Genomic DNA, 15522 nt, shown 5'->3' on the forward strand with positions numbered 1-15522 from the left:
TATTATGTCAGATGCGTGGCTTAGTGGTTAGCGAAAATGCTGACGCACATTGAGCTGTGGCGTTAATGTGGGTGAAGCAAGCTTGAGTCGAGCACGCAACATTCCTAAATGCTGTTTCCATTGCTTGCCCACATCGATTGCTGGGTGTACCAACAAAAAAAGTTTTTCTATTATTAAACATTTCTGCAAAAACAACAACAACAAAACACTAACAATGAAGTTAATACGACAATGTTTCAAAGGAGAAAATTTCAGGTATCAGCATATTTCAGAAAATAGCATATTGGACAGTTTAAAGCTAATTTATAACGAATCATTTAAAATGGATTTAAAAATATATTTTTTTCTCTAATACTTTATACTCTAGTAGATGCTGCTTATGTAATGTTACACAACTTAATGGATTGCTGTACAGTGCATGTGACTAGGGAGGATTCACACACCTGAAGCAATGTTCCATGTATGTGGTTTTGTTGGATTCCTGGTCCAGGTACTTCAGGCAGCTCCTCCAGTAGAGTTTGGATAGTGGAGGGAACTTGAGTCACCAGAACGAAAGGAACCAGGGCTCTCGCAGCCATTTCACGTGTGCGGTACACTGCTGAGCGACCACACCTACAAGAAAACCACAGTACAACGGACAACAGGTTCACAATTATATTTCAGCTGCTTCATGAACTCTTCAACTCAGAGTAACTGCATGGCATGGTAAGACATAGATTTTGAGGAGGTTGAGGTAAAAGAGTAAGAAGTATTTTAGGAATTAAACTCTCATACTGCATCTTCTTGAGAGTCACCATTCAAGATTATAACTGTGCACACTCATTCCTTCAACTTCATGAGGTGCATCCTGGGATGCTTTAAAACAGCATTGAAAGAGTTCACATGTACTATAAACAGTAAAAACTGTACACGGTAAAAACAGTAATGTTGTAAAATATTACAATTTAAAATAAACTTTTTCTATTTTAATACATTGTAAAATGTATTTGTTTTGTGAGGGCAAAGCTACAATTTCAGCATCATTACTCCAGTCTTCAGTGTCACATGATCCTTCTATTCTATTCTATTCTATTCTATTCTATTTTTCTTGAACATAGGAAACATAGAATAGAAATTCTATTCTATGTTTCCTATGTTCAAGAAACATTACATACTATTATTAACATTGAAAAGTTATTTTTTGCGCTGCTTAAAATTGTGGAAACCATGAAACATTTTTCCAGGATTCTTTGATAAATAGAAAGTCCAAAAGCACAGCATTTATCTGGAATACACATTTTGTAACAACGTAAAAGTCTTTACTGCCACCTTTGAACAATTTAATGCATCCTTGTTGAATAAAAGTATTAGTTTCAACAACAACAAAAAAATATCCTACCGACCGCAAATGTTTGAACTGTACTGAAAGTTCTTATTTAGCAAATAAATTGATACATAGGCTAAATGTATAGCTGCTTACTAAACTAACATCAAACATTTCAACATGAGCAAAAGCTTTAAAGTCTATTAAAAGTATATTAAGTCTTTAAAGTCTAATATCAGAAGGACTTTAAAGTCATGAGAAACACAAATTCATTCAAGTGTGTTCAAACTTTGATGCTACTACATCTGTATGTAAAAATGTAATTTTATAGATTCCTGGAAGTTGTACTGAACTCTTTTAGACTGGTAGTAGAGTGGGGGGTCGGAGACATTTCCAGAGCAGCCCCCTGATGACTGAGATGACTGCTTTACAAGCACTAAATCTAAAAAGTTCTGGAAACTCCTCCCAGAAACTCCAGAGACACGGAATAGAAAATATCCATCCATCAAACAGAGGGGGGGCAGGAAAAAGAGAAAAAGAAAAATGATGTAGCGATCATTCCTGTAGATAAATGAATGGATGTTCAACAGATGAACAGATAGAAACAACAAATAAACTTTAGCTAGACTTGGGAAGCTGTGATTGGGATCTGCTGACAGCAGATGAGAGCGAGCATGGAGGTATGAGTTTGTGTTAACACTTGCATTCTCTCCAAGACCTAACTGCAGCTAGAGAGCACAGCTCACTGACATTACTGACCTTAAACCATACATGGCATATGGATTCTGAAAGGGACACGTTAATCTGTACGATAACAACGTCTGGGGAGGCTGATGAAAACCATGTCATAACAAATGAAACTTTAAATTACATACAACTACTGTTCACGGGATAGAGACAAGGTAGAACACTTGACTACAGGATATTGTGCAGTTTCGTAACCTGCTTAAACACATGGGTGTCACAATGACAACATTCATATTGACAGAGCTTATATAGTCAAGCACCTCTTTGATTCTTGAAATAGTCATGAAGAGCACCTGTAACCATAGTAACAATGGGCCTGTCCCTATACCCACACTTGCGGTCTTCGCATTTGACCACTTGTCTAGTTACATGACGTATGTCCTGTATTTTTGTTTTTTGGTCCAAGTGTTTAAGTGGACGTGAAGACCACAAGAGTGTGTAGAACATTTTGATTACCCGATGGGACACACTTACAACATAGTGTTATCAAAATGCAAGTAAAGTTTTAAAGAGCTTTTACACATTTTGATTTTCAATACTTTGCACTAACTTCAATTAGTTCCTTTGTAACGGATGACAGAATTTAATAATTGTGTAACTTCTAATTAAGTGCTAAAAAGCAGTTGCAAACATTGAAAAAATACACATACTCATCTTTGTACCGATACAAGTTTACAAAACATTTTACAGTAAAACATTTTACTACCAAATTATATGTAATAGCTAATTCAACTTCATTATAACATTGTCTCACGATTTCAGCGTATGTGAGTTCCAGAACATGATGAATGATGGGATGCAGTTAGCCTCAAATACCGCTCTGAAGCGGTATTCAATTTTGTCTGCGTTAAAGGCACTGAGCTTTGACATTTTTCAGATCTGGGCAGTAGCGGCCTTTGCTATATTTCATCTGTTTCACTTGAAACGGGCCTCACAACAGGCCGGCTTGAGCTCGAAAAAGAGCCCTGGTCTGCCATTACACACCAATGACAGAAAATAAAAAATGCAAAATGGATAATGTAATAAGTTTGCGCCAGTTGAGGCTTGTGCAGCCTGTCTGTGTGTGAGGCAGATTCTCGTGGAGAAATCAAAACCAATGCGAGCAAAAATGCTATTAAGATATGGGGCAAAAAATGTCTGTGTGTGTTCTTGTTTTTAATATTTATAACAGGACATAGTTAAGCAATACCACACAAGCAAGCGCGTGCTGTTTTCTCGAATATCAGCAGGATTGCAAATATGATATTGATTTTATACAACAGTTCAATAAACTAGAAGGTAATATCAGGTGACTTACATTTTAGACTCAGAACATTGTCTATTTTTTGCTTTTTTTTTTACCAACGCAAATAGTTCCAAACAAATCCACAGTAGAGCCATTGCGCATCTCTGAGCAACACTTGATTTGTTTGTAACTGAATTAATTCACATTGAATGAATGACTCACTCGCTAAGGCAATGATTTGCTGCCACGTACTGGCGGTTTTAGTTTCACATTTAAAAGTATAATTTCCTTTTTTTCTTAATGAAAAAAAAACCAGAGACATTTATCAAAATATCTTTTTATGCTCCACAGAAGTCAGTCTTGTAACTCTTGCTAACGTGTAGGTCATTCATCGCATTAATTTTAGGCAGTGCACTTAACAGGTTACATACACATGGCACATGATAATATAGGAAGAGACGGTGGGGCATGTCATAAATAACTGTCTGATGACCACTGGAATATGTGCTGCACACACACTCTAAATGGGACAGAAAGAAAGCAGGAGACGCCAGCAACAGACAGCCAGACATGTGAACCTTCACCTGCTGGGTTTAACATATAGACATCCCCATTAACCCCCATGACATACATGTTGCCTTCAGCATTCACAGCAGTCCACAGACACAGCTGGTCACATGACGCAAGGACAGAGACCTATTTATGGCTGTAAATATCTGACACACAAAAACAGCCTAACCTGTTGCGTTCACCTTTTCTTTTATGCATTAAAGGTACAATATGTAAGAATTTTGTATCAAAATAGCCAAAAACAACTTGGACAGTGTTATATATTTCTGTTAATTGTTACATTAACCTAAATGTTTCCAAGAATTTGTAAATTTAGAGAAATTCACCATTTTAAATAGTGCACGTCCCTTGTCACTTGTCGCCTGTCAACGACGTAATATCCGCGTTATCCCTGGTTTCCACTTGTACTGCCCTAGTAACCATGGCGACAGATGTGGACATCTGAGTAATGTTTAGCGGCACGCTGTTGTTGTTTTGTTCAAACATTATGGACCAGGGGAAGCAGACTTTGGGACAAAAGGAGAACTAAAATGAGGATCAATATCGGCGTGGCGTTTTCGAGATACCGAGAGCTTCGCGGCTAACTTCGACTTGACGAGATGCCGCTCTTGCACTATTAGACAGGTGAGCAAATGTACATAAAACAAATCAATGTTATATAGCTCAACATGATGAAATGTTAGAATATGATCAGTATGTTATTCTAATGTTGATCTACTTTACTGATAGTCTCATATAGCCAACAAACACGACATAGAATAGCATTATAACTTTCAACACACTCAAATGCTGTTTAGTATGATAGTGTAACGTTAGACCAAGTGAAACAGCGCTGCGTTACCTCAAGTTTAATTCGTCAAATAAACTGACCTGTGTGAGTATTAATTCAGCACTTGCGGGTAGTTTGGTAGAATGAAATGTCCTCATTCCTTTATATCCACGGGACTCGCGTGTGGCGCTGATATCTGTCTCTCATTAGCAATCGTGCCCTGCTTCATACCACAGTCATGTTCAAAACATGAATGTTTTCACTCTACATAAACATTATTAGATCCATCAGCATGACAGCAAGTTTCACGATTCCGCTTATCACTGCGTCTTCAACCTACGCCTTCGTTATAGTAAGAGGTAAGCGACCCCTAGCAGCAACAAAATTACATATTGTTCCTTAGTCCACCCAAAAATCCTTAACTAAACCTGATGTCATATGTATAGGCAAATACAGGATCAAAAAAATTGCACAACATACTGAGCAAACCCATACAATCTCAAAATACATAATGTACAAATGTATTGAAATTAATTTATGTAGTAATATATCAATACATCCAATTTAAATGTGTTAAATCATGTTCTTAGTTTTCTTTCCTATGATGGGGCACAGGAAAATACAAGAGATTAACTGCCAGCTACAGTTTATTTTATTGTGTTAGCACCAAAATACCAATGATATCCAGAAGAAAAAAAAAAGTATGCGTAATGAGGGACCTTTATACACCCAATTTCTATATGTGTTGGCATAAATTCACAATATTTATTGATTGAAAATTGCTCTGAAATCACATGCAACAGCCCCGCATTTTTACGTTGAATGCGCAGCACTTACATTTATTTAAATCATCGCCTTTTGAAAGTTAATAATCACATTAGGCCATTTCTCAGACTATTGTTTTTCCATCCACAAATCTAAGAACTCTTAACATTTAAGATTAACAATTTTAATGACGTTAACTTTGATCAACCTAAATTTAAGACTTTTAAGGACCTGAGGGGACCCTGTGGCCAGTGCATTATTAAAATTGTGTCTTTTCTGTGCCACAGATGAAAGGAGGTCATACAGATTTGGTGAACTATTTCATTAATCTAAATAAAGAACTGGAAAAACATACTTAAATACATACAGCATAAGCATCTCAGAAACATATTTCGATCTAATGACTGCCAGAGTCTGTACTGTTCCCCCTTTCTGGCCTCATATGTTAACTATCAGTGCTAATTTGTCCCATTAAAAGTCTTTGGAGAGGAAATGATAGTTTGGAAGGGTGTAATTTTAGAAACATAGCAGTCTGAGGCGAGTCATCTCCAGGGGGCTTTCTCAGTCTCGACCCGCCATTACGGCTCAAAGGCCATCTGGCTCTTATTAGGCACGGTGGTACAGTTTCCCTGAGTATGACTCGGCAGTCTGCAAGCACCAAACAAACCTAATCTTAGTCTGGCTCAAAAACAACAGGCAGAGACGGCGTTAGACAGCACCTGGCGAGAGCGCCATAACACAACTTGTTTATTCGAGTTTGTCTGGCTCTTGAGGCGCACTGGAGAAATGAAATAAGAAAGAGTACATGCAGTTCCATCACACGCTCCAGAAAGCACATCCGTGTATAAACCCACTAGATTTTTTCTGAGCTGCATGTTGCTCCACCTAAAATGAGTTTAAAGTCGACATGAATTAAAAATCTTTTCTTTAAAGGTGCGATGAAATGGAAGTAGCGACAGATCTTCCTTCTTGTGACGCACATCTTAATGAAACGGAAACTTTGTTTTATCCATGGGTTGTTGATTGGATTAAGGCAGATCTGAAAACAGTCTTGTCGACTGTCAACCTACCCTGGTCGCAGCCGATTGATGATGATGATGAGATATGAAAAGGGAAGGTTTAACTGGACTAAATGTTCAGAGAAACTAAAACTAAAAATGTTAAAATGTTTTAAAAGTTTTGGTGATTAAAACTGAAAAAAATATGTAAATATTTGAATAACAAATGAAAACGAAATGTTTCCTTGGAAATTAACTTATAATTAATAAATAATAAATACAACAAACTAAAAAATCAAATCAAAAATGACAAAAGCACATTTACTAAAACTAAAATGAAAACTGAATCTATAAAAAAGCTAATTAAAAAAGTAGCTTTAACCTGTTAAGCTGCAAGCCCATTTTTGAAAAATCCCCAGATATGGCATTCCCAAACTGAAACAGATACAATTCATGAACCCTTTGTACTAAAAGCACAAGTAAGATCTCATTTGAAAGCTGACACCTGGAAGTTTATTGTAAATGTAGAATTAATTATTGTCATAATGAAAAAAAATAGTTATAAATAGCTTCAAAGTTTTGTAAAGTTATTATACATTTATTTTTATGAAACATCTTCATGAAAATAAAATTGAAGTTGGCATTGTAGCAATCTAGAAATGCACTGCAGCTAAAGCCACATGTCTAACCATGTTATATTTAAAATCTGAAGATGATAAGTCTAAAACTCTATTTAGTTCAATGTTTTTCAAGATCATGTCATATGACTTTATTTTGATTAGACTGGTGTTTATTGTCATCTTATAAGCATCTATTCAGTCTATTGCCTCTATTGTTTTGTGATGCAAAAACGAGCCCCATTCAGTCTCAGTCTCCCCTGCACATATTCACACCTCTCCAGCCTGTTTATTGCTCTAAATATGCTTTTCTTTTGTCTGCATTATAATCACTAACGACTAGCAATTCACACTGTTTCAATCCCTCATTTATTTTATAAAAGTTCTCACTTCACAGTGAAACTGTATCAAATGCCCTTTTTGAAAAACGAAACATTTCAGTAAGCATTCTTATTTAGAAAAAAAATCATAAAAATTACACCGAAGTTAGGTAGCAGGTACTCAGTACTAGCTAGCATGTTAGCTTAGCACACCATCAATACACGACAATTTATAATGTTTAATAATACATTTAATACTAAAATAACACCGCTTTTCAGATGGCCTCATCTCGGCCAGATTCGTGGCAAAAATAAACTGTACAGCCTTAAATTTAAAATCTTTAAGTATTTAAAATCTTGCCAAAGGTTTACAGTTATTTAATGCAGTTAAAAGGCAATGTAAAAACTATATGACAATAATTAAAAATAATAATAATTAAATATTAATATAAATTTGAAAAAAAGCAAGCATGAAAAATACGTCTTTATTGCGTAAATGCATAACATAATTTTTTTTAAATTATTAAACCTTTTAAAGCCCCATAACATGTTTTTATTTTTGTACCAAAGTGGACAAAATTGCCTTTGCGAGCATTACCTAAACAAGGATCTAAAAGTAGCAGCAGAGAACCAAAGCTAACAGTGGAGATGACACTAGCAGAGACGCCAACATAGTAGCCTTCGAAAAAGATATAGTACATGATAGAGACAAATATAGACCACATCCAAAAGAATGCTTCTAGGAACCCAATGCCAATGTACTAGATAAACACATGCTTGCACTGGAAACACACTGAGCTTTATTCGACTGACAGAAATGCTAAGCTGTTAGCCAAATTCACTGACCTAGTGTCTTATACCTGGCACAATAACATCCGAATTATCAGTCTGCTGGAACTAACAGTGAGGCCCGGTCCATCAGTCTTCCTTCTTACAAACCTTTTGAGGTCCTGTGAGAGTCTTCTCTGACTTGCAATGTAGTCATCTATTTTTTTAGTCTTTAAAAGACTGGTCATAACTTTATGTCAGTTCTTTAAAAAAATGAAATAACACACTCTTCTTAACAGAGGCTTTCGCGGCTTAAGTTTATACAACTGGGAAGAGGCTGATGGCCATTGCCAGCTTCATCATTACCAACACAATCATTACTATATTATTCTAGTGTGGAAAATGTTGGCTTTACAAACAGGAATTCAGGGCAGCCTCCTTTTTCCTGTGAATCATATGCAAGACAACTATTATGTTATTTGTAGGTTGATTCCACCATAAACTGTAAACACTGTGGCTCTGTAACGCTATTAAAACATTGCTTAGTTTGTTTGATTTTCATACACCCACTCTTTTCAATTACCTGTTCTCTCCATCCAGTGTCGATCCTGCATTTGGTCTGTCAGTGGCCCCACCAAAATGAATGGTCTTGATCTATACTAGAAAGGGGTACTAATCTTGTTCAGCACCATCTACTACCCAGCAGTCACACATACAGCATTAAAAAACTAATTTCAGTTATTCATAACCTAATTAGATCCTTAATTGCAGACCCCACCAAATCCCTCTTGGGAACACGTTTTAAGAATTTCCATCTTGGAAGACCAGTGGTGTGACTTTGTGGATCTGCTGCACTCCTCATCCATATGTGCCTGGCACAATCTACTATAGATGTAAGCAATTTCCAGCCAACCACTTACATATGTTCTGGACATGCCTGTGGCTGACAGACTTTCGGTCAAGGTTATTTGGCACACTTAAGCAAGTCCTCAACCCTTGTTTGGCATTTCCCCAAGACCAGACATGCCAGCTATTTCCTACACAACCATGCAAGCTATTCACACGTCTTCATTTCAAAATGGATGCATCTTTATTTTAAATGCAAACGTAGAACGTGGAAACAAGAGCGAAGGAAAAAACAGCATAAGTGTACAAACAATTTAAATACGAGTAGAAAACATGATTTTGCATGCAAATTGAATAACTTTGAATTCATGTTTCAGTTTTGTGCAAAATAATTTTAAAACGCGTTTAGTTTTGATTTGTGCTTTTTTAGATGCATTTTTACATTTTTGATTAACACATATTTTTTTATCTGTGACTGCGTTGTTTGCTATTCTGATAACTTTGCATTTGTTTCAGTTTTGTGTACGTACAGTATTATTTTTAAATGCGTTTTTACATTTTTGATTCATGCTCATTTTTATTTATCCATGACCGCAATACTTTTGACGGAAAATGTATCCCATAGGGCCACTCCTGCTCGAGTATAAATGAAACAGACCTTACAATACATGTGTATACTCACTAATGTTCACAACACCCTATTATTTTAGGTAAAAATAGGAAAGGAAGAAAAAAAGTTTCTCCAGTGTAAAGTGTACAGCAGATTTTTTTTCTCTTAGTGGTTGCATAAGATTTCCTGACATAAATTAAGAAATTACCATCACATATTTTTATCATAATAATTTAATATCTTTACACCTTTCTAATGATTTATAGTTATAGGTCCCCCTGCAAGTTAACATGTCACCCTGCAGTTTTCTGGTTTTATAATTATAATAATAGTAAAAATAATAATAATAATTATTATTATTATTACTATTATATATGTTTTTCTATTGTATTTTACTTGTGGTTGTTTTCAGAGATGTGCTACAAATCTTTCAACCTCTGTAGCACCAGTGTTATGCTAAAAAAAAGTTAACGTACAGCCCTGTGTACTGACCTAGTTTAAACATCAGGGTTTCCTGTCACCTCTCTCATGGAGATGGTCCAAACCCATGTTTGCTTAGCGTGTGACTATGTTAACCAATGGATTTTCAAAGTAGGGAAACTCTAATCTGGGAAGGGTATATTTCAGATGTATTTGAATATAAAAACTTCTATATTCTATAATAATATGAAACTAAATAATTAAGTGAACTAAATAAAATGAAACCGCTTTGTGTACAGAGGTTACCGAGGAAACGGTTCTACTTCTGCTGTTCCATAAGCGCCATCTACTGTCAGAGAGTGAATTTGCATTTTCATTCAGCCCGTTGCTGTTGATCGAAAATCGACCCATGTTTTTACGCAGCATACACGCAATGTTGTAAATGGTAACCGGTGGATTGAAAATATAATGTGCCTTCTAAAAATGTAAATAATTACCCAACTAGACATCAAACAGGGTTTAAATTAAATTAGATGAAACCTGGATCATTTCAGATATGTAAACACAGCTTTATCTATACCAAATTTTGTTTGATCACATTCACATCTTTTAAAGTAACGATTTCTGTTCAGATTTTCATCCAAAATCTCAGGTTATCCCACTTAATTTAGCTGAATGGGCTGCTCTGATGATCGGTTATGTGAGGCCGCACACTGATAGAGAATAGGGCTGTCAAAATGGCTAAAAACATTTTTTTTTTTACTTAATTACTAATATTCAAATTATATTCTGATTGAAAATGCGTCATTTCATTCAGGGGAAAAAAGACTTTTGGCTTGTCTCCTGAGGATGAACAATGCAACAGCACATCTAGTAGGTTCAACTGGATAGACTAACAAAAAACATTAAACGCACCTACCATACATCATCATCGCATTCCGAGCCAATGATAAGGCTGCCTAACGCACACTTAAAATATATATTTTTATTGCTCTACGTTTTTTTGTGTAGGACTCATTTCCATAAAATGGAATGATTGCAATAAAGATAAACATTACATATATAATTTACTTTCTTGGAATGTAGCTTGTTGCAGTAAAAATATCCCACAGACTGGATCTTAACATATCTACCCCGTCACAAAGACAAGGTTTTCAAGGGTTAGGCACACAACACAAATTCACAGTGCGCCCAGTAAATATATCAGATCTCTATGATTTATAACTACGCTGACAACACTGTGGGTCTAGTGAAAACAACCCTGAAAGAAGAATTCAGCACTGATTGTGTAACAGAATCACAGTCTACTCAGGTAACTAATAATGGGTTGCCTCTTATGTCAACCAGCACAATAATTAACAGCACAGATTCCTCGAGTGTTTTGCAGAGAACCCTTGTGTTATTGTAAAGAGGCCTGATCAACACCGGACACCCAGACACACACAAATACATGCCTAGGGCAGAGGAGGGGGCCGAGGCAGCCAGAACAGAGCTATATTTAACATCTTCTACATGTGGGCTTCATTTGAGTGAATGCGCCTGCATACTTCCACTGACAAGAACCAGGCAGACCCTAATCCTCTAGTCCCTTAACCCTTGCGTGACTGCATCGAGAAAGGCTGAACTGTTGACTAGGATCCTTCTATTAATCTGTTCATCTATCCATGAGGTCTGACCCTCCTGTCATTCCTTGACTTAGGAAAATCCATCCATAATATCTTGATATGACAAGGTTTAATGAAAGAGGGGGTGGTATTGCGTGAGTCTGTTATTTGTGGTGGCTGGGCACTAGCTGTGGCGTTCATCACTCAGAGTGCATGAGAGTCGTGAGCTTGATCTGTGTTATCTGTGTTCCAGCCCCAAGGCCTTGAATTAGTCCTTTCTCCAGCCCCGCCACACCTCTGCTCAGCTCCAGATGTCTGTTGCACACACAACGGCTCATAACACACTTATGATACCTTACAGGCACTTACACACAAACAATGTTCTAGAGCTTCCACAATTCAATTAAATAAATGTTTAACACTCTTAAAGCAATAAAGTCACTATAGCCGCGTTTCCATTACCCTTCAAATTGCGCAAATTGAAATTGCGAATTGAAATTACGCTCAATGGAAACACGTCAATTTCGCAAAAACTCCCATTTATCGCAAAAAAGTTTTTACGCTCGCATGAGGAGGTTTTTCAGGCAATTCGAAAAAGGAATATTTCGCAAAACTGCAATGGAAACAGTTTTTGCGCATTTACAGTCACCTGACTTAGAATACGCGGTGTGTTTGGGGTCCGTGGTATACGCAAATAATAATAGGCTAATAATTATCATCCTTATTATAACATTTATTAGGCTACATATTTAGAAGATGCTTTTATCCAAAAAAAAGGAACAAAGCAATTAGTCAAATGTCATTCATAATGGTTAGACAATAATAATACAGGGCTAAGATTATCACAAATAAACACAAGATTTTGACGCATATCCAAGTGTTTGTGCAGAGTGTGGAGCGCGCTGCAGGCAGGGAGACGCGGGCGCGAACACTTGCGTTTTCCTATCAACAGTGGAAACAACTTAAAATACTCTATAATTTCTGGTCATACAGAAAATAATAATACATTATTCGCACAACTATGCTTTTATTTGTGTAAACTCACAATAACAAGAAAACGTTGTGCTTTTGTAAAATGAAAGAAAACAATCATGCGCGCTTTCATGATCTCCGTGAACTGTAGCGCGAGAACTGAAACAAAGTATAGCCTATGTAGGCTAAAGCTTGAAATTTCCACTTTAAAACGAACAAATTCGAATCGAAAGCTAATACCTTCTGATTATGTAATCCGTATGAAAGGTGCATTTCTCTCTAAAGGTGCATTCGCGCGGCGCGCCTCAGCGGAGATGGAGATATGTTTTTAGCCGACACTAATTTAGAAAACAATAGTTTATTAATACAATTAAAATGCCTCGTTATTCTTTCAGACACATTTATTGTCATTAGCCTATGACTCACCTAAAGACACCTTTCTGTAGGCTGTGGTTCCAGAGACATAGGCCTAAATATGGCTCTTCTCATTCAGCACTGCGGGAAAAATATAATTTTCAGGTTCTAATTTGGCCTTAGAAAACCATTAAAATCTACTTCTTCTTTTTTTTGTATTAAGTTGTGAATATTTTAAATGTTTAATAAAGGGGCAAAAAGTCATAAACAAACATCTTAAATTTAGTCTTTTTTTTTTTTGCGCAGCATTTGTGTACAGTTCAAATTTAAAAAAAATTGGTGTTCAACTTTGCATTTAAAAAAAACAACCACCGTTCATTTTACGTTTTGCAATACGGGTTAAATAAGGAAAAACGAATGGACACAAAAGTACACTGACCGTTTGGACATAATACGAGAAAGAGTTCTTTATTAAATTCATAAAAGAAACAATAGGCTACAGGAATACTGGATTCTAAACCTCAAAGAAATGCCACAATCAGACCTCGGAGCAGAAATGAGGGAGAAACACCCAGAAACTCCTTATGCCGTTCGCAGTATACGGGTCTTTCCCTGCCATTAATGCTTGGATAACACACCACGTCTCCTTCTATTAATAATAATAATGTCTATTGTGGTGGTGGCTGTGATTTAGGGATATAGGCTATAAACCTACCCGTTGATGTTTAAATGACTTATCGCGAGAGGGAAAAAAGGACGTTGTAGTCGCATAACATCAGTAAATGGAAACGCCGTCATTTCGCAATAGTTTTTTATCGACATTTAGAAAAAAATCGCAAAAGTTTTGCGCAAATCTGTAATGGAAACGCGCTAAATGATATCAGAAAAAAAAAATATATATATATATTATATATTTATCTCATAAAAAAAAGAAGAAGTTTTTTTCAGCAAAGTTTTTTTTCATAAAAAAAAAGCAAAATCTTTTATCAATAATAAAAAACAGTGAATCAGTTAAAATATCGAAAATATTTTAAAACTTTACTCAAAATAGGATCATCTGATTCTATGATAAAGCAAGGCTAGTTTAGGTTGTAAAAGCTTAATGATATTTATCATTCAAATATTTTAAAATATTTGTAAAAATATTTTTACTTGGAAGACAAAAATGCTTAAATGAAAAAGTGAATGCATACAGTATTCTAGGCCTGCACAATTAATCACAATAAAACTGAAAACATGTTATGGCTTTGTGCGATTATCAAATAAAAGGCCATGATTTAATTAAATAAATATGTGCGCTGCATGTTTCAGATTGAAGTACAAAACTCTTTTCTTACACATGAGCAGCTCATTATCTGCCGGTGTTTGCAGGGTCTCTGAGTGGCTCAGTTCAAAATAAATCCTGGCGGTTTTAAATCAAAATAAAGAAAATGAAGAAATTAAATATTAACACTAATTTTACAGTTGCAATGCAAAATAAAATTATAATTACTATATAATTATATATAGTGTATTCAATGTGAAAGGAGGAAAATATGTTATTACTTTTCTACTTGGTTTCACCACATTGCATTTTTTTTAAACGGTATTAACGTTTTTTTTTTTTTTTTTTTTTTTTATCTAATGAAACCAAAGTGAATACAAAAGTACATTTATAGTAACACAAGCACATGCATTTCAATCTAGATTTTTTAAGATTTTCCATTTTATTTACTGAAACACTTAAATATCAGTAACCCAACAAATCTTTGTAAAGTCTCACATGTAAGATTAAGTACATAAAGTGTTGGGAAAATTATTATACTTATTTACAGATATGCACCTCTTACCAGTGTCTTACATACACTTCCTGTGTGATGTATATCCATGTCAATTAATTGCACATATTATTTTGATTCCTTAACAAGGAACTGAACAAAAATAAACAAAACATATATTACCAAGATTAATTTAATATCAATATTCAGTAAACTAAACATTTAATAACAGCTCTTATATGTTCCATTTAGATTTCATTTAGAAAACAGGCCACAACAGCTCACTTCACATGTAAGCCAAAAAAAAATGAAGCAAGTTTCAACTAAAACAAACACTTTCTCACTAGTTTAAATACCCACCAAAGCACAGAGAATTAAAAATACAGATACAACTCTGTGCTAAAAAAAAGGCGGCAAAACCCCAATCACATGAGAGAATGAGAGTGGGGGACAGAATATTCCTGGCATAAACACGGGTGAGAATAATGTCACAGAGGGGAAACTGCTGAGAGTCCAAGGCTTTTGTTCACCAGACGAAAAGCAGCCAGCAACAGTTGTGCACATTCACACAGCTGTACAGAATATGCTCATGTGACTATTACCTAATGTGCTGAGCTCATCAGTTTCAAATTAAGTTCTCTTCCACTGGATCTTCATCATATCAGTTAATATCAAGATATTTGTACTCAAGCAGAATAAGTATTTTGCCGGCACCGTTTCTGCAGAAAATGCATTTGCAGCCTTTGAACGCTAAAGTGGCGCTAACCACAGACTTCTCCAAGTTATCAGACAAATGTATCAAAGCGCAGTTTTGTGAGTAGCAGTCAACCTTGCCTTGCCAATGGGTTAGATTTGACTGTTGCAGTCGGCAGAAAAT

General features: G+C 35.7%; 1 protein-coding gene across 3 annotated transcripts in view; it reads right to left on the minus strand.

Moving 5' to 3' along the window:
- The window catches only part of thada (THADA armadillo repeat containing), a 117675-nt gene that overhangs the window by 37577 nt on the left and 64576 nt on the right, over positions 1–15522 (minus strand). For all 3 annotated transcript variants that reach the window (XM_056272475.1, XM_056272474.1, XM_056272473.1), the window contains exon 29: positions 444–612. In XM_056272475.1, coding sequence (XP_056128450.1) covers positions 444–612 — 169 coding nt within the window. The remainder of the gene's footprint in view (positions 1–443; positions 613–15522) is intronic.

This window comes from Rhinichthys klamathensis, unplaced genomic scaffold, assembly GCF_029890125.1.
Source record: "Rhinichthys klamathensis goyatoka isolate OS25496 unplaced genomic scaffold, OSU_Roscu_1.1 h1tg000338l_1, whole genome shotgun sequence".
Lineage (NCBI taxonomy): Eukaryota > Metazoa > Chordata > Actinopteri > Cypriniformes > Leuciscidae > Rhinichthys > Rhinichthys klamathensis.